Source organism: Ranitomeya imitator, chromosome 6 (genome assembly GCF_032444005.1).
Source record: "Ranitomeya imitator isolate aRanImi1 chromosome 6, aRanImi1.pri, whole genome shotgun sequence".
NCBI classification, from domain to species: domain Eukaryota; kingdom Metazoa; phylum Chordata; class Amphibia; order Anura; family Dendrobatidae; genus Ranitomeya; species Ranitomeya imitator.
In genome coordinates, this window is record NC_091287.1 from 509,599,790 (window position 1) to 509,623,133 (window position 23,344).

The following is a 23,344-nucleotide window of genomic DNA, read 5'->3' on the forward strand; positions in this document are numbered from 1 at the left end:
TCCTTCCATGCGGAGCCTTGTAGTTCCCCAAATGATGAACTGTCCTCTTGTCACCTCCTCTCCAACACAGCCTACTCAACACTAACTAATTGTTTCTTATATCTCTATAGCCTTCCCACTGGTTCCCATATAGGGCTGCCCTCCTACACTCCCTGGGGACGGCCTTGCAGTTAACCCTACAGGAACCTGACAGATCGGCCATAGCGAAAAATATTTCTTTATTATAGTGCTTTTGTAAAAAGCACTATATTGTTATTCCACCATAGTCAACTTCTTCTTATTATTATTATTCAGTCCGCAATTAATGCGGCCCGAACCGCTGCACGCACAGACTCCAGTGAGGTGTCATTTCGAAGCCAGCGTTCCTGGCAGGTGTGCTAAGTATTTTTCGTGTCGATCGGATTTGTAGTTTTGGCGCAATTGGCGTTTGAAAATTTTGTCTCAATGCATTTCAATGGGGAAATTGTTCCAATAAGGTATTTCTGATTTCTGAGGCAATTTCAAAATAACTGCCAACTGCCACCTGGCTGATTAGCTCAGTGCTATGTGCAGTCACACCCAGTTACTATGCCAACGCCTACGAACTCTACATGACCCCACCAGGACACAGTTTTGCCATATAATATCAGCTCTTAAAGTGACCCGCCCACCAAATGGGACCCTGAGGTGCCCCGCCCACCAAATGGGACCCTGAGGTGCCCCGCCCACCAAATGGGACCCTGAGGTGCCCCGCCCACCAAATGGGACCCTGAGGTGCCCCGCCCACCAAATGGGACCCTGAGGTGCCCCGCCCACCAAATGGGACCCTGAGGTGCCCCGCCCACCAAATGGGACCCTGAGGTGCCCCGCCCACCAAATGGGACCCTGAGGTGCCCCGCCCACCAAATGGGACCCTGAGGTGCCCCGCCCACCAAATGGGACCCTGAGGTGCCCCGCCCACCAAATGGGACCCTGAGGTGCCCCGCCCACCAAATGGGGCCCAGAGTGGCCCCGCCCACCAAATGGGGCCCAGAGTGGCCCCGCCCACCAAATGGGGCCCAGAGTGGCCCCGCCCACCAAATGGGGCCCAGAGTGGCCCCGCCCACCAAATGGGGCCCAGAGTGGCCCCGCCCACCAAATGGGGCCCAGAGTGGCCCCGCCCACCAAATGGGGCCCAGAGTGGCCCCGCCCACCAAATGGGGCCCAGAGTGGCCCCGCCCACCAAATGGGGCCCAGAGTGGCCCCGCCCACCAAATGGGGCCCAGAGTGGCCCCGCCCACCAAATGGGGCCCAGAGTGGCCCCGCCCACCAAATGGGGCCCAGAGTGGCCCCGCCCACCAAATGGGGCCCAGAGTGGCCCCGCCCACCAAATGGGGCCCAGAGTGGCCCCGCCCACCAAATGGGGCCCAGAGTGGCCCCGCCCACCAAATCGGACCCAGAGTGGCCCCGCCCACCAAATCGGACCCAGAGTGGCCCCGCCCACCAAATCGGACCCTGAGGGGCACCCAAGTGTGAAAGTCTTGCAGGGGCAGCCCGGGCACCATTCCAAAGCACTATCTGTAGTTCCTTCAGGAAATACCCATCTAGTAATAGAAATATAGTCACACACAAAATAACCTTCAACATCTCATCTCAACATCTTTTTTTTAGTGGGAGGGATGACAGGATTCATAGACCACCTTCTTATAGTAGTCAGGGTTACTCTGTCTAACTTGTTTAGCGAGAGTCACATCCAGAACACAAAAGCCCTGGAAACCACCAAAATTACTTATAATCCAGATTCTGAATAAATGAAATAGACAAGTAAGTCATGGAACTGGTACTATTATTAAAGGGAACCTGGCACCCCCCTCCCAGGCGCTTGTAACTAAAAGAGCCACCTTGTGCAGCACTGATGCTGCATTCTGACAAGGTGGATCTTTTAGTTCGGGTAACTGGCACTGCTGAAAGAATAGTTTTTGAAATTTGTCCCTCATACCGTGAAATCGCCAGTGAGGCAGGTCTTTCCCCCCCAATCCAGACGCCTCTCAGCTGTCACTCATGGCCTCTGCATGTTGGCGCCACCTCCTCTTCCTTTATTAGGTAACGTTCACACTAGCGTTATGCTAGTGTGCGTCGGGTTAGCGTCGGGCGACGCAGCGGCGACGCACGCGTCATGCGCCCCTATGTTTAACATGGGGGACGCATGCGTTTTTGTTTGTTGCGTTGTGCGACGCATGCGTCTTTTTTGCCGCAAGTGTCGGACCAAGAAAACGCAACAAGTTGCATTTTTCTTGCATCTGATTTTCGGCAAAAAACGACGCATGCGTCGCAAAACGCAGCGTTTTTGCGTGCGTTGCGTCGCCGACGCAGCGGCGCACAACGCTAGTGTGAACGTAGCCTTAGCGTTCCTGGCATCTGCTCTGTAAGTTTGAAGGGCAGCACGACTGCGCATGCCCGGAAAAAAAAAAAAAAAAAACAGTGCAGGCGCCGGGAAAGCTAATGAAGGAAGAGGCGGCGGCGCCCGGCGTGCAGAGGCCAGGAGTGACGGCTGGGAGGCATCTGAATTAGGGGGGGGAAAGACCTGCCTGCCTGCCGATTTCGAGGTATGAGGGACAAATTTGATAAACAATTCTTTCAGCAGTGCCAGGAACCCGAACTAAATGAGCCACCTTGTCCGAATGCAGCATCAGTGTAACTAAAAGAGCCACCTTGTGCAGCAAACGCCTCGGGGGGTGACAGGTTCCCTTTAGTATATGCAAGACAGCAGGGCTTTATCTCCTTAAAATTCTATAACAGACATTCATGGCATATATATACAGGCCCCCAACTTCAAAGTAGGTGTGGGTCTTAAAGATTTTCCTGCATAACCTTTGAATTTGCCATAAAAAGGTCTGGAATGGGAAAACTCATATTGCCAGAAACTGAAAAGGAGTAGAGAACAGTGAATGACCAAAATAAAAAAAAAAAAAAACGCACTGTAAATGGGAAATTGCTTTTTGACTAGTGAGATATCTTACCTCCAGGGCAGTGTCTTAATGCCATTTTACATCTTCTAGATTCAGCAATGGTTGGACATGGGATTGTATCTTTTGCTGGTTTCTTTACAATTTGTCGAGTCCTTGTCTCCAGACCCCATTTATATCCACACGTCCTATTATTCCTACTGCATGTTCCCCATTCGCTCCATGGTCCCACCTCACATCCATCTGAAGGGAATGGAGATAAAAAACAAATGATTGGTCAGTGCATATTTAGTTAAGACTACCAAAAATGGCCTGCTTTTCCAAAAAAATACAGTCCAAACCAAAACACTGATGAACATTGACATGAATGGAAACTACATACAGTAGTTCCCAAACAAAAGGTTGGAATAAAGACGTTGGCTGTAGACATCAGAAATCCTTAAAGAGGAGAAGGCGTTGCTCACCTACACACTCCATAGTGTCATCCAAAGCTGCAAATCCCTCAGGACATTCTTCAAAACAACGTCCTTTGTGAGAGTAAAATCCTGGTTTGCACTTAGTGCAAAAATCTCTGCTAAAGCAAGAGTCACAATTTTCGATTCTGCACCCTGAAATAGAAATTTAACAATTAGCATTTTCTTTTTTTGTATATTACAAGCTGCTCTTTTACAAAGCTCAGTCTTTACTTAAAACTTATAAAAAAAAAAATTCAATATCTTCTATGCATACCTTACTGGACGTTACACACAAATTTCCAGGATACCCTGGACTTCCATCATCTTGGGCACCTACAAGACCTCTTTTTGCAATACCCCAAAGTTGGGGATTACATTAACGTTTTTGTGCGGATTCCACCTGCGGTTTTACACCTGCGGATTCCTATTGAGGAGCAGGTGTAAACCCACTGTGGAATCCGCACAAAGAATTGACATGCTGCGGAAAAAACGCTGATGCATTTCTGCGCTTTTTTTTCCTGCATGTGCACTTTGGATTTTGTTTTACATACAGTTACATGGTACTGTACAACACATTGAAAACAGCTGCAGATCCACATCGTCAAATCCGCGGTGGATCCGCAGCAAAATCCGCAACGTGTGCACATAGCCCAATATGGAGTAGCAGCAGTGTGGCAGCCACAGCAAGGATGTAGGAGAGCAGCTTTCTCTGTATCAGGAAGCCAACAGTAGAACTACAGGTACTTCTCAAAAAATTAGAATATCATCAAAAAGTTAATTTATTTTAGTTCTTCAATACAAAAAGTGAAACTCCTATAGAGTCATTACAAACAGAGTGGTCTATTTCCAGTGTTTATTTCTGTTAATGTTGATGATTATGGCTTACAGCCAATGAAAACCCAAAAGTCATTATCTCAGTAAATTAGAATAAATTAACAGAAAACACCTGAAAAAGGTTTCCTAAGTGTTTAAAAAGGTCCCTTAGCCTGTTTCAGTAGCTCCACAATCATGGGGAAGACTGCTGACTTGACAGATGTCCAGAAGGCAGTCATTGACACACTCCACAAGGAGGGTAAGCCATAAAAGGTCATTGCTAAAGAAGCTGGCTGTTCACAGAGTGCTGTTTCCAAGCATATTAATGAAAAGTTGAGTGGAAGGAAAAAGTGTGGTAGAAAAAGGTGCCCAAGCAACCGGGATAACCACAGTCTTGAAAGGATTGTTAAGAAAAGGCCATTCAAAAATTTGGGGGAGATTCATAAGGAGTGGACTGGTGCTGGAGTCATTGCTTCAAAGGCCACCACACACAGACAAATCCAGGACATGGGCTACAAGTGTCACATGCCTTGTGTCAAGCCTCTCGACCAATAGACAACGCCAGAAGCGTCTTACCTGGGCCAAGGAGAAAAAGAACTGGGCTGTTGCTCAGTGGTCCAAGGTGTTTTCAGATGAAAGTAAATTTTTCATTTCATTTGGAAATCAAGGTCCCAGAGTGGAGGAAGAGTGGAGAGGCCACAATCCAAGCTGCTGGAGGTCTAGTGTGAAGTTTCCACAATCAGTGATGGTTTGGGAGCCATGTCATCTCCTGGTGTAGGTCCACTGTGTTTTATCAAAACCAAAGTCTGCTAGGAAATTTTAGAGCACTTCATGCTTCCCTTTGCTGACAATCTTTTTGGAGATGGAAATTTAATTCTCCAGCAGGACTTGGCACCTGTCCACACTGCCAAAAGTACCAATACCTAGTCTAAAAACTACAGTATCACTGTGCTTGACTGCCCAGCAAACTCGCCTGACATTAACCCCATAGAGAATCTATGGGGTATTGTCAAGAGGAAGAGGAGATACCACAACCAACAATGCAGATGAGCTGAAGGCTGCTATCAAAACAACCTGGGCCTCCATAACACCTCAGCAGTGCCACAGGCTGATCGCCTCCATGCCACGCCACATTGATGCAGTAATTGATGTAAACGGAGGCCCGACCAAGTATTGATTGCGTTAACTTAATATACATTTCAGTTGGCCAACATTTTGGATTTTAAAATCATTTTTCAAGCTGTTATAAAGTATTTTAATTTACTGAGATAACGACTTGTTTCTTCATTGGCTTTAAGCCATAATCATCAACATTAACAGAAATAAACACTTGAAATAGATCACTCTGTTTGTAATGACTATACAATATATGAGTTTCACCACTTTGTATTGAAAAACTCAAATTAATTCACTCTTTGATGATATTCTAATTTTGTGAGAAGCACCTGTATCTGATAAAAAAAAAAAAAAAATCAAAACATTGCACACCATGGAGAACTAAAAAAAAAAAGGGAAGGTTAATTATCAAATCCCTAGCTCAGTGTCCCCAAGTCCGGTCCTCAAGAGCCACCAACAGGTCATGTTTTCAGGATTTCCTTAGCATCGCACAGGTCATTGAATGCTTGCCTGTCCAGGTGATGCAATTATCAACTGTGCAATACTAAAGAAATCCTGAAAACATGACCTGTTGGTGGCTCTTGAGGACTGGACTTGGGGAACACTGCCCTAGCTGAACCCAGCTGTTGTGGATGTCTGCCCCTGTAGAAGAAATGCAGTTTACTATAGATGCTGGATAGTGATGAGCGAGTATACTCATTGCTCGGGTTTTCTGAGTATTTGTTAGTGCTCGGAGATTTAGTTTTCATCGCTGCAGCTGAATGATTTACAGCTATTAGCCAGCTTGAGTAGATGTGGGGGTTGCCTGGTTGCTAGGGAATATGTATTCAAGCTAGCCAACAGCTGTAAATCATTCAGCTGCAGCGATGAAAATCTCCGAGCAGTCACAAATACTCGGATACCACCCGAGCAAAGAGTACACTCGCTCATCACTAATGCTGGAGTAATCTCAGAATTAGGTCACCCATAGTGAAGACTGGAACCATGCCACCCTATATTTAATGACAAATAGGATGTGATGGGATATAGAGGGCCACTGGGGTATCACAGTCCTGTGGAGAGGAAGAAGAGATCCAAAGTGTCAGCATAGGACGTCAACATGTCATAAGGCTTACGGGCAGCCCTGGAAGGACACATTGCCTAGCACTCCCCCACTCATTCACAGTATGGCTGTTTCTGTTGACTACTGTTATTGGAACCTGTTCTTTAAAGAAATGTGCCTCAGTGTATCAGACATGTAAGCACGAAGCTTATGTGCCATCACCCCCACAGATACGGTGCCATGTGCCCACAACTGCATTGGTGTGCCAGAAACAGCCACCGTTAATGGCCCCGAGCATCAGAACCAAGCCCGATGTGTACCGTATTATCACAAGATCTGGAGAACCAACATTTTTTGGAAAGTTGAAACAGCTTTGAGATTCCAATTCTCATGAAAATTGAGAGTCATCTGATGACTATTTGGTGGTCCTAAATAGCTTATAACAGAAGGCCTCAAATAAACTAAATTTGGGAGAACCGCTCTTAAGTTGCTCAGTTGACCATCCTGATCATTACCATAGACCAGTGAACAGGGCCATATGTATACATGGCTACCCCTCATATCAACAGGTCAGTTTATGCTGCGTAAAAAAAAAAATTATAAAAAAAAAAAAAAAAGTACAGTGGGCATCTGATATCTAAAAATTCCATCCACTTTGCTGGAACTGTAAGACTTTTTTGCGCAGTGAAGATCTACAGTGTCAAACTCATCATCATAGAAACTTAATCTAGTATTGCTTTTTACCTGCTCAAAATCTAATGGAAGTCTAATTATAGTAATTGTTCACTACGCTATTGGCAACACATCAATGTAGGCAGCAATCGCTGACTACTAGGGTCATGGAAGGCACATCTACACTGTACGGGATGCAGAGGGAGACCATTGTAACTAGCAGCATGGGACTGTACTAAATTTCATGAAAGTTATATTAGAACTGCCTTTAGAAATTTTCTTTATATTTTCAGTTAAAGCAAAGTGATTTCTGGGAGGGGGAGGGGGGAGGGACTCACCCAAAACTCATCGTGAGAACATATCCAGAGGGCTCATACTTATTAGAAAAAATAAAGGACTAATGCAATCAGAGAAAAAAAATTAAAAAAATCAGATTGTACTCTGCCTAAATCACATTGCGTACATATGTCATACTGACGCTAGGTGAGGAAGAAGAAAAAAAAAAAAAAAAAAAAAAAAAAAAAAAAAAAAAAAAATCGCATGTACTCGCACCACTTTTCAGGAACCACATTGGACCGATTTCAGTGTGAGCCCTTAGAAAGAAAAATACAACAAATCCACAGACCGAGCATAATATATAAAAAGAACAGAAAAAAAAAGTGGTCTTAAAAAAATAAAAATTGTCCTCATAGCTATCCTAATGTATGGGGGAGGGGGAAGGCGCAATCGTCTAAACAGCAGAAGAACGTTATACCTGATGGAACAATGGGCACACACACGTTATAAATCAGGTACATTACGAGGAATATGTGGTTCATTTCTAAAACACTATATCCAGCATCAATGCAAACTATCAGCAGACATTCGGAGTTACAGCGCCGTGCATTTGGAACTCATTTCATATGGCACAATACTTGCTCCTTTGGTCAATTGCATAAATCATTCTGGTTTCATTGTGTCTGAGAAATACAGAACTTCTGAAATAACCATTTGTGAACTCCCTGAGGCTTTTTCCAACTTTATAAATTTCGAGGATTTTTTTTTTTTTAAATACATATATAAAAATACAAAAGCAGTCAAGGTCAACGAGGAAACCTATGGGCAACGTCTTATGTATGAGAAGCTGAAAAGGAGTCTTTGTTCTTCAGTCTTGTACTACACTAGTATTTCACGTCATGCATGATGCCCTCCAGAGAGGCGAAATCACTATAGGCTTTCTTTCTGACAATACCTTAAAGAAGGAATAAACTAATTTGTAAGGAAATAAAGCAGACTACTTAACAATGAGGCTGCAGTCACAGTATTTGGTCAGTATTATACATCAGTATTTGTAAGCCAAAACCAGGAGTGGGTGATAAATGCAGAAGTGGTGCATATGTTTCTATTATACTTTTCCTCTATTTGTTCCACTCCTGGTTTTGGCTACAAATACTGATGTAAAATACTGACCAAATACTGATAGTGTGACAGCAGCCTAAGACTGACTAGCCAGTAATCTGGCACAGCAAAACCACATGCAATTTTATTGTCAATTGCCCCATCAATTCACTTGTAAAACGTGGCAAAAAAATTTGTAAAAACTGAGCACCCATAACCTACATTGAAAAACTACAGTATTGAATGGTAAAACCACCAACTATATTCTGTTTGCCATGTGAAAACGACATGAAATATAAGCAAACGTGCTCTGATAAGATGTTATCCGCAATGCTTGGGTGATAACCGAGTGTTCAGCATGCTCGAAAAATATGTTCCCCACGACAGCATGTCTCACGGCTGTGAGGCAATCCTGCATGCAAGTCATGAAGCTGCGGGGACTTGAACATATTTTTCGAGCACGCCGGAGACACTTAGCACCCGAGCCCCTTATCTGTGCATATATGCTCCTCACCAATAAGCATCTAAAATCCACAGCAAATATGCTAATGTGTGAACATGCCCTTTGCTGCATCAACAATTTCTGCAAAACCGGAATACGGGAATTTTTTTTATTTAGATGTTTTTGTAGACCCGTGAGATGTCACACTGGAATTCACAGAAAGAATCAAAAAATGTGCAGATCTTAAAAATCTACATTGGAGCCCAATTCCCACACAGATGGTTCCAATATATATGTATTGGAGATTTTCTGTGACCTTATCTACTTAATTGGGATCTTACAACGCTGCTGAATTTCTGCAAAGGATTTTTTGGTCAATTTTGGTCTTAAACGGGTAAAAAAAAAACATAGAAAAAAACCCCAACAACTGGTAAAATAGAAGCTTGAAAAACCTCAATCAAATTGTCTGAAAAACAGACCACACATAGATGGCACCCGAGTGCAGTCAGATTTTGTTTTTCCAAGGATCAATCGACTTGCATTGGAGAGGTTAATCATTGACTCAGAGCAATAAAATCTGATAAATCTCCATGCCTTTGTGCAGCCCACTAGTTCCTAGGAAAAAAGGATAAACTGTACACGTAACTACTTCATAGACTAAGCGTGCATACGTTAAAAAACACGGATAGCACTCGTATGATAATAACATCTGAATGAGCCCCAGGTGTGACTGATGACTGCTTGGCTTTCAGTGGTTCCATTCAGTGGAGTCTGATCTTAAGGCTATATTCACAGGGAGTTTTTAATAGTTCAAGGGAGTGTTTGGAAGTTTTTTTTTCCTGAAAAATTTAAGTTTTGCTCCTGAAGCATTTTTTGCAGCCTTTTGGTATGACCGCATCTAATATGGAGAGTAGTCAAACTGTTTCAAAGAAGTCACGCGCACTTTTTTTTCACTACAAGGCATTTTGAAAAAACCTCTTCCGGGGAAAACAAAAAACTCAAATACTCCTCATATAATCAGAGCAACGTGGATTTCATCTCTCGTAGAAATGAATAGGAAGAGTTTTCTGTACTTTTACATGTTTTTTTAAATAGTATTTTGGAGTGGATATGCACAAAACAAAACAAAAAAAAAAAAATCCTCAAATCCTCCCCAAGTAAACCTAGTCCAAGAATACATGCTCATGAGGCAAGTCCACAGCCGATAAGTAAAGGCCGGATCAGAGCCGACTCCCTTTCCCCACATTGCGTGGGCGGATGCCGGCATGACAATGGCTTGGTGTAGGTGGGGCATCAGTTAGGAGGGGGTGGTACTTTTTGGGGGTCATTTATATGGCCAGGTTATGGGTGGGGCCCCCCTCACTGGGGTCAAGTTTGGTCCTACCCACCCTTCATTGTTCTTTGGTATATTTTTGGTGGATTTTAAGGGATTTTTTGGGGTCATGTTGGCTCTTGGCGGTTGGGAGGGTCCTTGAAGTTGGTTATAAATTGGTCTGGGGGGATCCATTGGGATATGGATTCCTCAATTTGGAATTAATATGGTTCTTGATCTGGTGAATTGTGGAGGGGAGTTACGCCAAGTTATTGTTGGATCCCCAGGAAGTTCAAGTGAACATTGGAAGTCTTGTGGTTATGGTGCTCCCGAGCTAGTGGGGTAATGGCTAAGAGTAATTGATAATATAATTTTGTCGCTTTTTATGGTTGTTAATCACCAGATTTTGGGAGCTTCAAGGACCCCTCCCAGCGTGTTATTGCTATTTATTATATGATGTTTTATTATTGTATATTTGGATAAGTATGGCCACAGCAGTCTTTATTAAAACAAAGAAGTTTGGTGTCACCGTTTTATTTTTAAGGGTTGGTAACTAAGGGGAGGTATAGTTAAGAGGTATGATTTGCTATCCCCACAGGTAGAACTTTGATAATACCAGAGTAATGGTTTCCAAAATTGGAGTGGTAAATCCACACATTTTGACTCTTGCACTTTATAGAGTCAAAGACACTGACGTCCACAAGAGAAAATGGACATGCTGTGGATTTCAAACTCTTAGGGCTGATAAACTTATACACTTCTAAATATACAGTATTCTTCTGAGCATATACATGCAATTTCTTCAAATCTCATGCACAAGGCTGATCGTGAAAATTAACATTTTCCTTTTCCAAAAACTTGCAATACTTTACGTTGCGTGGCAATGTCCCAAATTGTGAATTTGATGCAGAAATGTTTGATTCTGAATAGGGTGGATCTAGATGAATGAGAAGGTGCAGAACTTTCTGCAACAAATTTCACAGCACATACCGTATTTTTCGGATTATAAGACGCAATTTAATTCCCCAAAATTTGGGGGGAAAATGGGGGTGTGTCTTATAATGCTGATATACCTTCCTGGCCGCAGGCTGGGATGAGCGGGTGTTTGGATGTGCAGTGTGGTGCGCTGCTGCGGGGGCTCCGCCGACATCTTGTAAAACCACAGAGCCCCCGCAGTGACATGGTTTCCTATGCGGTGGACTGGACTCTGGGAAAATGGCTGCTGTCCTGGGGCGGTGCATGCGCAGATGGAGATCTTGGCACCAGGATCTCAGCGCTGCGGCCTGCAGCAACGCTCCAATCTTTCTTCCTTTAGCGGCGACCCTGGGACCCTCAGGCCCCGCTTCACCGCAGCCACTACCCCCAGTAAGCATTAAGACCCATGGATTATAAGAAGCACTACCATTTTGTTTAAAAAAAAAGTTTTCCTAATTTTCTCCTCAAAATTTGGGGTGCGTCTTATCCACAAAAACACGGTAATCAATGTGTGAAAATACCCCAACCTGCACAGAACACCCTAAAATTAGAAAATTATGGCTTCCTTCCTGGAACCTCCGCCCCCGCGCCCCACAAAGAAGAAAAAAAAAAAAAAACCCACACACAGCCCTGATAAAATTCAGCTAATCTACCAATGCAAGAATCTGTCAGCAAGTTTTTGCTATGTAATCTGAAGGCAGCATAAGGTAGGGGTTGAGACACTGATTTTCAGGATGTGTCACTTATTAAGCTACAGGAAAGAAATATATATGTTGGTACCGTGTTAGCCAGTAGATAGAAAAATATATAGAATTGAGAGTCCTCAGTGGTTGATACCTTTTAATGGCTAACTGAATTAAACTAGCTAACTTAGGCCAGGATCACACATGCGAGAAACACGTCCGTGTCTCGCATGCGAAATCCAAGCTCTGGCGCCGGCACTACAGAGCGGAGCGTGCAGCTCCATGTGTTGCTATGCGGCCGCACGCTCCGCTCCACAGTGCCGGCGCCAGAGCTTGGATTTCACATGCGAGACACGGACGTGTTTCTCGCATGTGTGATCCCGGCCTTAAAATGGCTAACTGAACTTATTAAGCTATGTGTGGTTTCAATACAATGTATTTTTTTCAGCAGGATATTATCACTGCCTGGACTACAGCTCCTGCTAGCCCTGGTCTGACCACACCCCCTCCTCTGATAAGCAGTGCACTGTCCATAGACAATGTACACAGAAAGCTGTCATGTAGGCGGGGTCAGCTTTCTGAGCTCTGCTATGCGCTACATCTAAAAACTCAGTTTACCGAGTGCAGCATTGGCGACAGTGATAGATCGGTCTATTCAGGGTCTTTTCCTACATTATGCTGCTCTCCGATGAGGAAGCAAAAACCAGGTGACAAATTCCATTTGAAGAAAAATGGAAGTTTACATGCATTTAATTACTGGTATTTTTAGTATAGCAACTTTTTTTCTCCATCACAGCGGACTAGTTTGTAACATTTCTTCTAATCCCAAGAACACTCAGGTTTACATGTAACAACTTTGACACAAATAATCAGCAACAATTTGTTCAAAGGTTGAATGACAGTAAGAAAAATTAGACATTTTACAAGTAAATTACATAAATGATGCGTTACTGCACAGGGCTCAACAACGGCGGGATTAGTAAACTATGCTAAACTTGCAGTCACATCAAAGAGGATTGCTAAAGATGATTGAAACAAAGTGACATCAAGAGATTTCTTTCTGACTGGGAAATCTAGGAACACCCGAACCTACTAATACTTTCTGAACCACTAGGAGAATAAAGCAATATTTGGAACATCGAAGTTGGATTTAATTTACATTACATGTCCAACCCATTGGATGGAAGAGAAAAACATGGCACACACACACTTTGTATATATATTGTGAGGCAGTGAGGGGAATCATATGCGAGGGTCTATGTACAGGTCCTTCTCAAAAAATTAGCATATAGTGTTAAATTTCATTATTTACCATAATGTAATGATTACAATTAAACTTTCATATATTATAGATTCGTTATCCACCAACTGAAATTTGTCAGGTCTTTTATTGTTTTAATACTGATGATTTTGGCATACAACTCCTGATAACCCAAAAAACCTGTCTCAATAAATTAGCATATCAAGAAAAGGTTCTCTAAACGACCTATTACCCTAATCTTCTGAATCAACTAATTAACTCTAAACACATGCAAAAGATACCTGAGGCTTTTATAAACTCCCTGCCTGGTTCATTACTCAAAACCCCCATCATGGGTAAGACTAGCGACCTGACAGATGTCAAGAAGGCCATCATTGACACCCTCAAGCAAGAGGGTAAAGGTACTGTCACACTAGACGATATCGCTAGCGATCCGTGACGTTGCAGCGTCCTCACTAGCGATATCGTCCAGTGTGACAGGCAGCAGCGATCAGGCCCCTGCTGGGAGATCGCTGGTCGGGGAAGAAAGTCCAGAACTTTATTTCGTCGCTGGACTCCCCGTAGACATCGCTGAATCGGCGTGTGTGACACCGATTCAGCGATGTCTTCGCTGGTAACCAGGGTAAACATCGGGTAACTAAGCGCAGGGCCGCGCTTAGTAACCCGATGTTTACCCTGGTTACCATCCTAAAAAGTAAAAAAACAAACGCTACATACTTACCTACAGCCGTCTGTCCTCGGCGCTCTGCTTCTCTGGTCTGGCTGTGAGCGCCGGGCAGCCAGAAAGCAGAGCGGTGACGTCACCGCTCTGCATTCCGGCTGACCGACGCTCACAGCCAGAGCAGGAGGAGTGCAGAGCACAGCGCTGGAGGACAGATGGCTGTAGGTAAGTATGTAGTGTTTGTTTTTTTACTAACACTACATACTTACCTACAGCCATCTGTCCTCCAGCGCTGTGCTCTGCACTCCTCCTGCTCTGGCTGTGAGCGTCGGTCAGCCGGAATGCAGAGCGGTGACGTCACCGCTCTGCTTTCTGGCTGCCCGGCGCTCACAGCCAGACCAGAGAAGCAGAGCGCCGAGGACAGACGGCTGTAGGTAAGTATGTAGCGTTTGTTTTTTTACTTTTTAGGATGGTAACCAGGGTAAACATCGGGTTACTAAGCGCGGCCCTGCGCTTAGTTACCCGATGTTTACCCTGGTTACCGGGGACCTCGGGATCGTTGGTCGCTGGAGAGCGGTCTGTGTGACAGCTCTCCAGCGACCAAACAGCGACGCTGCAGCGATCCGGATCGTTGTCGGTATCGCTGCAGCGTCGCTATGTGTGACGGTACCTTAAGACCCAGAAAGAAATTTCTCAACAAATAGGCTGTTCCCAGAGTGCTGTATCAAGGCACCTCAATGGTAAGTCTGTTGGAAGGAAACAATGTGGCAGAAAACGCTGTACAACGAGAAGAGGAGACCGGACCCTGAGGAAGATTGTGGAGAAGTGGAAACATCCAGAGCCACCGTGCACAGGCGTGTGCAGGAAATGGGCTACAGGTGCCGCATTCCCCAGGTAAAGCCACTTTTGAACCATAAACAGCGGCAGAGGCGCCTGACCTGGGCTACAGAGAAGCAGCACTGGACTGTTGCTAAGTGGTCCCAAGTACTTTTTTCTGATGAAAGCAAATTTTGCATGTCATTCGGAAATCAAGGTGCCAGAGTCTGGAGGAAGACTGGGGAGAAGGAAATGCCAAAATGCCTGAAGTCCAGTGTCAAGTACCCACAGTCAGTGATGGTGTGGGGTGCCATGTCAGCTGCTGGTGTTAGTCCACTGTGTTTCATCAAGGGCAGGGTCAATGCAGCTAGCTATCAGGATATTTTGGAGCACTTCATGCTTCCATCGGCTGAAATGCTTTATGGAGATGAAGATTTCATTTTTCAGCACGACCTGGCACCTGCTCACAGTGCCAAAGCCACTGGTAAATGGTTTACTGACCATGGTATTACTGTGCTCAATTGGCCTGCCAACTCTCCTGACCTGAACCCCATAGAGAATCTGTGGGATATTGTGAAGAGAAAGTTGAGAGACGCAAGACCCAACACTCTGGATGAGCTTAAGGCCGCTATTGAAGCATCCTGGGCCTCCATAACATCTCAGCAGTGTCACAGGCTGATTGCCTCCATGCCACGCCGCATTGAAGCAGTCATTTCTGCCAAAGGATTCCCAACCAAGTATTGAGTGCATAACTGAACATTATTATTTGATGGTTTTTTTGTTTGTTATTAAAAAACACTTATTTGATTGGATGGGTAAAATATGCTAATTTATTGAGACAGGTTTTTTGGGTTATCAGGAGTTGTATGCCAAAATCATCAGTATTAAAACAATAAAAAGACCTGACAAATTTCAGTTGGTGGATAATGAATCTATAATATATGAAAGTTTAATTGTAATCATTACATTATGGTAAATAATGAAATTTAACATTATATGCTAATTTTTTGAGAAGGACCTGTATATCCCCCAGGATGCGCACAGAAGAGTATTGAGGCGGCTGGAGTGCATTGCAGTCACAGGCATAGCTGTGATAGCAGTGAAAAATAAAAGTATGTGTGGACCTGGTCAAGTTATTTGGACAAGGCAATGTTTAGGAAAACCTGTTAAGGGCTTTTATTTTTTGGAGTGAACTACAGGGTGTTTGTCAGGCAGTTTACCCTCTCCAGCCGGGTCTTATAAGTGGCCCATGGCCACAGATTCCATCTAAAAACACTGAGCGTCTCAGTCTTGGTTTGCAAACTGCAGTGCAGGTGGCTCTGCAACATCTGGCTTATGTGTGAAGTAACACTGAGCCAAGCAAAGCCAAAATGCCTGGCACCCCTCAGTGTGACACTGTAGTGCAGTCGCCCACGAGAACCGGTCTCGGATATGGACTGCCTTGACAACTCGGCTGTGATCCAGAGGATGCCATTTGTGAGTTACTTTTTACATTAAAGACACTTTGCTTTGAACTTTCCTGTGGTTCCTACCTATCTGTTGCACACACACACACACACACACACACACACACACACACACACCAGTATGGGCACTGCCAACAAAACAAACAAAAAATAATAAATAGGGAACTACAAGCTGCCACCTTCCAATAGTTTACACAGACTGATTGGACACACGTTACAGATTGTATATGGCATTAGGAGTGTGGTTTACAGAGCTATTCAATTTTATATATTTCATCCAGAAAGGTAGGCAGTGAGAGATATATATATATATATATATATATATATATATATATATATAAAAACATGGCATGGATAGCATCATCCATCAGATCAATATTAAGTTGAAGGGGTTATCATGGAGTTATGGTGATTTAAGTGAATGAATCATGCTTGTCCCTTTGCTACGACGTCAAAATATATCTCCCATGAATATTGAATCGATGCAAATCTCAATATTCATCAAAGATCACTGGCTCAAAATAGTCTGGGGACTTTTGCTTTTTTTTTTTTTTTTTTTAAACAAAATAATGTTACCCTGTAGTACGTAACTAACAGTACATTTAATTAACATTAGGGTACTTGTTATCAGCTCATTTTGGTTTTTTTTCTAGGGTTTTGCCTGTGCAATAGTCAGCGTTAACGTGTTCTTAAACACTGCACGTATACTAACTTATGCTCCAGCTTATTTCTTTGGCTTAAAAATTAAAAGTAGTGGATTCCACTTAAAAGCAAAAACTTAATACACGTACGCTCAACACAATGCAATACATTTGTACGGCATGTATTTTTAATTTTTTTTATTTTTTATGGATAACATTGATTGTGGAAAGTTATTCTTGACCACATCAAACATCACACAAATGACACTTATGCTTTATGGATTCTGAAGCTCTCTTTATAGAGCCCCCTCTTGTCTCATGGGAGCAGCATAAAGTCATAAGTGTTTTGTCTGATACGCATCAAACCGTAAGAGCAGCGCAGTGACGTCTTCAAGATATTGTAATGGAAAGTGAGAGACACAGTTGGTACTCTGAATGAAGTCGGTAAATCACGTGAAAAACTTATTTCTGGGAAAGATTCCTTACAATATTTTGTTTCTTTATGCTCTGGGATTTAGTAAAGGCAGGTTTTAATGGAAGGAGCGAAAGATCAAAACAATTTACTAATTTATGGACTATTTAACAAATTGCCTTTATATTCTTTCATTGACCAAGTGTGGGCAAGTTGTCCTCATAATTCCTACAAGACATGATGCTCTCATCAATGCACTGTACCAGCTGATAAATACTCTGGCACGTCATTTTCAGGATATACCCTGAAACATTAGAAGAATTCTATCAAACTTGGTGGAACTGCTATCCAACCCTGGGATCCCATTGAGTTTAATAAAGTTATATTAAAACCAGGGATTCAAGCTTGAAGAGGCTAATTTGCATATTCCAGGTGCCTTCTGGGAAGAGCGAAGAGTCTCCCTAAGCTAGAAGATCGTTGGGTACAGCCGGGACCAGCTGCTTGAAAAGCATCACCTAACCAGGGATTCAAGCTTGAAGAGGCTAATTTGCATATTCCAGGTGCCTTCTGGGAAGAGCGAAGAGTCTCCCTAAGCTAGAAGATCGTTGGGTACAGCCGGGACCAGCTGCTTGAAAAGCATCACCTAACCAGGGATTCAAGCTTGAAGAGGCTAATTTGCATATTCCAGGTGCCTTCTGGGAAGAGCGAAGAGTCTCCCTAAGCTAGAAGATCGTTGGGTACAGCCGGGACCAGCTGCTTGAAAAGCATCACCTAACCAGGGATTCAAGCTTGAAGAGGCTAATTTGCATATTCCAGGTGCCTTCTGGGAAGAGCGAAGAGTCTCCCTAAGCTAGAAGATCGTTGGGTACAGCCGGGACCAGCTGCTTGAAAAGCATCACAAAACCAGGAATTCAAGCTTGAAGAGGCTAATTTGCATATTCCAGGTGCCTTCTGGGAAGAGCGAAGAGTCTCCCTAAGCTAGAAGATCGTTGGGTACAGCCGGGACCAGCTGCTTGAAAAGCATCACAAAACCAGGGATTCAAGCTTGAAGAGGCTAATATGCATATTCCAGGTGCCTCCTGGGAAGAGCGAAGAGTCTCCCTAAGCTAGAAGATCGTTGGGTACAGCCGGGACCAGCTGCTTGAAAAGCATCACCAAACCAGGGATTCAAGCTTGAAGAGGCTAATTTGCATATTCCAGGTGCCTCCTGGGAAGAGCGAAGAGTCTCCCTAAGCTAGAAGATCGTTGGGTACAGCCGGGACCAGCTGCTTGAAAAGCATCACCAAACCAGGGATTCAAGCTTGAAGAGGCTAATTTGCATATTCCAGGTGCCTCCTGGGAAGAGCGAAGAGTCTCCCTAAGCTAGAAGATCGTTGGGTACAGCCGGGACCAGCAGCTTGAAAAGCATCACCAAACCAGGGATTCAAGCTTGAAGAGGCTAATTTGCATATTCCAGGTGCCTCCTGGGAAGAGCGAAGAGTCTCCCTAAGCTAGAAGATCGTTGGGTACAGCCGGGACCAGCTGCTTGAAAAGCATCACCAAACCAGGGATTCAAGCTTGAAGAGGCTAATTTGCATATTCCAGGTGCCTTCTGGGAAGAGCGAAGAGTCTCCCTAAGCTAGAAGATCGTTGGGTACAGCCGACACCAGCTGCTTGAAAAGCATCACCAAACCAGGGATTCAAGCTTGAAGAGGCTAATTTGCATATTCCAGGTGCCTCCTGGGAAGAGCGAAGAGTCTCCCTAAGCTAGAAGATCGTTGGGTACAGCCGGGACCAGCTGCTTGAAAAGCATCACCAAACCGCACGCCTTATGGCACGCGAATTTTTGCCTGTAGGACATTATTGCAAGAGAGCTTGGCTGAGTAGATTACACAAGAAGGATAACACACAGCAAGTCAGCAGGATCTAGGTGCAACATGGCAGATTTGACAACCTACATGGTGAGCTGCAGCATGTGCTACATGTTCACAGATCGACCAGAAGAAGAATCAAATTTCACCTGTCAGAAGTGTAGACTAGTGGCCCTTTTAGAAGAAAAGGTGCGGGGTCTGGAAGAAAGAATAGCAACTTTGAAACTCATCAAAGAGAATGAAGACTTTCTAGACAGAACAGAAGCATCTCTACTGGTCACAGAAGGTGAAAAAAGTGTCAGAGAACCTCCAAAAGCAGATGAGTGGAAGCATGTGACCAAAAGAAGCAAGAAGACCATGGAGAAATCACCAACCACACAACTGAAGAACCGATATCAAATCTTTGTAGAGGATGAAGATGGCACACCTAAGGATGAAGCAATACCAGCAAGCAAAAAAGAAAAGGGCACACAGCAACAAGTGACAGCAAAAAGTATAGCCAAGAAGCAACGAAGAGTGGTGGTGGTGGGAGACTCACTACTGAGAGGCACAGAAGCAGCCATCTGCAGACCGGACATAACTGCAAGAGAAGTATGCTGCCTTCCAGGTGCGATGATCAAGGATGTGACCGATAGGATACCAAAGCTCTTCAGCTCCAAGGACGTCCACCCATTTCTTCTGATACATGTTGGCACCAATGACACGGCAAGGAAAGACCTACCGACAATCTGCAAAGACTTTGAAGAGTTGGGGAAGAAAGTAAAGGAACTGGATGCACAGGTAGTTTTTTCTTCTATCCTTCCAGTAGACGGGCATGGCACCAGGAGATGGAACAGGATCCTTGATGCAAACAACTGGCTAAGACGATGGTGCAGACAACAAGGATTCGGATTCCTGGACCACGGTGTGAATTACTTGTACGATGGACTCCTCGCCAGAGACGGACTACACCTCAACAAACCTGGGAAACACACATTCGCCAGAAGACTCGCTACACTCATCAGGAGGGCGTTAAACTAGAAGAAGAGGGGACGGGAAGAAAAACATTAGACTTGAACAAAGAAGATCCAGGAAAACATACTCAGAAGGGAGGTAAGAACATTTCTAAAACAATCCACAGCGAGGAGATTGGAACAAAACAAAATCCTCTAAACTGCATGCTCGCAAACGCCAGAAGCCTGACAAACAAGATGGAAGAACTAGAAGCAGAAATATCTACAGGTAACTTTGACATAGTGGGAATAACCGAGACCTGGTTAGATGAAAGCTATGACTGGGCAGTTAACTTACAGGGTTACAGTCTGTTTAGAAAGGATCGTAAAAATCGGAGAGGAGGAGGGGTTTGTCTCTATGTAAAGTCTTGTCTAAAGTCCACTTTAAGGGAGGATATTAGCGAAGGAAATGAGGATGTCGAGTCCATATGGGTCGAAATTCATGGAGGGAAAAATGGTAACAAAATTCTCATTGGGGTCTGTTACAAACCCCCAAATATAACAGAAACCATGGAAAGTCTACTTCTAAAGCAGATAGATGAAGCTGCAACCCATAATGAGGTCCTGGTTATGGGGGACTTTAACTACCCGGATATTAACTGGGAAACAGAAACCTGTGAAACCCATAAAGGCAACAGGTTTCTGCTAATAACCAAGAAAAATTATCTTTCACAATTGGTGCAGAATCCAACCAGAGGAGCAGCACTTTTAGACCTAATACTATCTAATAGACCTGACAGAATAACAAATCTGCAGGTGGTCGGGCATCTAGGAAATAGCGACCACAATATTGTGCAGTTTCACCTGTCTTTCACTAGGGGGACTTGTCAGGGAGTCACAAAAACACTGAACTTTAGGAAGGCAAAGTTTGACCAGCTTAGAGATGCCCTTAATCTGGTAGACTGGGACAATATCCTCAGAAATAAGAATACAGATAATAAATGGGAAATGTTTAAGAACATCCTAAATAGGCACTGTAAGCGGTTTATACCTTGTGGGAATAAAAGGACTAGAAATAGGAAAAACCCAATGTGGCTAAACAAAGAAGTAAGACAGGCAATTAACAGTAAAAAGAAAGCATTTGCACTACTAAAGCAGGATGGCACCATTGAAGCTCTAAAAAACTATAGGGAGAAAAATACTTTATCTAAAAAACTAATTAAAGCTGCCAAAAAGGAAACAGAGAAGCACATTGCTAAGGAGAGTAAAACTAATCCCAAACTGTTCTTCAACTATATCAATAGTAAAAGAATAAAAACTGAAAATGTAGGCCCCTTAAAAAATAGTGAGGAAAGAATGGTTGTAGATGACGAGGAAAAAGCGAACATATTAAACACCTTCTTCTCCACGGTATTCACGGTGGAAAATGAAATGCTAGGTGAAATCCCAAGAAACAATGAAAACCCTATATTAAGGGTCACCAATCTAACCCAAGAAGAGGTGCGAAACCGGCTAAATAAGATTAAAATAGATAAATCTCCGGGTCCGGATGGCATACACCCACGAGTACTAAGAGAACTAAGTAATGTAATAGATAAACCATTATTTCTTATTTGTAGGGACTCTATAGCGACAGGGTCTGTTCCGCAGGATTGGCGCATAGCAAATGTGGTGCCAATATTCAAAAAGGGCTCTAAAAGTGAACCTGGAAAATATAGGCCAGTAAGTCTAACCTCTATTGTTGGTAAAATATTTGAAGGGTTTATGAGGGATGTTATTCTGGATTATCTCAATGAGAATAGCTGTTTAACTCCATATCAGCATGGGTTTATGAGAAATCGCTCCTGTCAAACCAATCTAATCAGTTTTTATGAAGAGGTAAGCTATAGGCTGGACCACGGTGAGTCATTGGATGTGGTATATCTCGATTTTTCCAAAGCGTTTGATACCGTGCCGCACAAGAGGTTGGTACACAAAATGAGAATGCTTGGTCTGGGGGAAATTGTGTGTAAATGGGTTAGTAACTGGCTTAGTGATAGAAAGCAGAGGGTGGTTATAAATGGTATAGTCTCTAACTGGGTCGCTGTGACCAGTGGGGTACCGCAGGGGTCAGTATTGGGACCTGTTCTCTTCAACATATTCATTAATGATCTGGTAGAAGGTTTACACAGTAAAATATCGATATTTGCAGATGATACAAAACTATGTAAAGCAGTTAATACAAGAGAAGATAGTATTCTGCTACAGATGGATCTGGATAAGTTGGAAACTTGGGCTGAAAGGTGGCAGATGAGGTTTAACAATGATAAATGTAAGGTTATACACATGGGAAGAAGGAATCAATATCACCATTACACACTGAACGGGAAACCACTGGGTAAATCTGACAGGGAGAAGGACTTGGGGATCCTAGTTAATGATAAACTTACCTGGAGCAGCCAGTGCCAGGCAGCAGCTACCAAGGCAAACAGGATCATGGGGTGCATTAAAAGAGGTCTGGATACACATGATGAGAGCATTATACTGCCTCTGTACAAATCCCTAGTTAGACCGCACATGGAGTACTGTGTCCAGTTTTGGGCACCGGTGCTCAGGAAGGATATAATGGAACTAGAGAGAGTACAAAGGAGGGCAACAAAATTAATAAAGGGGATGGGAGAACTACAATACCCAGATAGATTAGCGAAATTAGGATTATTTAGTCTAGAAAAAAGACGACTGAGGGGCGATCTAATAACCATGTATAAGTATATAAGGGGACAATACAAATATCTCGCTGAGGATCTGTTTATACCAAGGAAGGTGACGGGCACAAGGGGGCATTCTTTGCGTCTGGAGGAGAGAAGGTTTTTCCACCAACATAGAAGAGGATTCTTTACTGTTAGTGCAGTGAGAATCTGGAATTGCTTGCCTGAGGAGGTGGTGATGGCGAACTCAGTCGAGGGGTTCAAGAGAGGCCTGGATGTCTTCCTGGAGCAGAACAATATTGTATCATACAATTAGGTTCTGTAGAAGGACGTAGATCTGGGGATTTATTATGATGGAATATAGGCTGAACTGGATGGACAAATGTCTTTTTTCGGCCTTACTAACTATGTTACTATGTTACTATGTTATATTGCAGTTCCCTGCATAATGAAAATGTCACTGTTCAGGAAAAAGCCCAAGATTGGGACGGTTGTCAGTTAAACCCGACACTAATCAGAAAGTGATGACATACCCCAGCTATATGTAATCATAAAAATGTGAAAATCCCTTGCATTGACGTTCCACTTAATAATGACTATATAGTAAAACATTTAACCATATTGTATAAAGCTATAATACCTCAGCACAGTACACTGTTTTGGGGTATTGCAGCTTAGCTCCCATTCAAATTAATAGGAACTGCAGTACCCAAGAACGGCCACTACACAGTGTAGAGAGCAGTGCTGGTTCTATTTACAGCTGCTGCAAACATCTGATCAGTGAGGATGTCAGGTGTCAAAATAAGT

The 23,344-nt window shown here is 43.6% G+C and overlaps 1 protein-coding gene across 2 annotated transcripts in view; it reads right to left on the bottom strand.

Annotated features, from left to right (window-relative positions):
• RSPO2 (R-spondin 2) overlaps nucleotides 1–23,344 on the bottom strand; it is a 189,239-nt gene that overhangs the window by 48,669 nt on the left and 117,226 nt on the right. For both annotated transcript variants that reach the window (XM_069731775.1, XM_069731776.1), the window contains 2 exons: nucleotides 3,389–3,532; nucleotides 2,979–3,167 (listed from right to left, as the gene is read on the bottom strand). In XM_069731775.1, coding sequence (XP_069587876.1) covers nucleotides 2,979–3,167; nucleotides 3,389–3,532 — 333 coding nt within the window. The remainder of the gene's footprint in view (nucleotides 1–2,978; nucleotides 3,168–3,388; nucleotides 3,533–23,344) is intronic.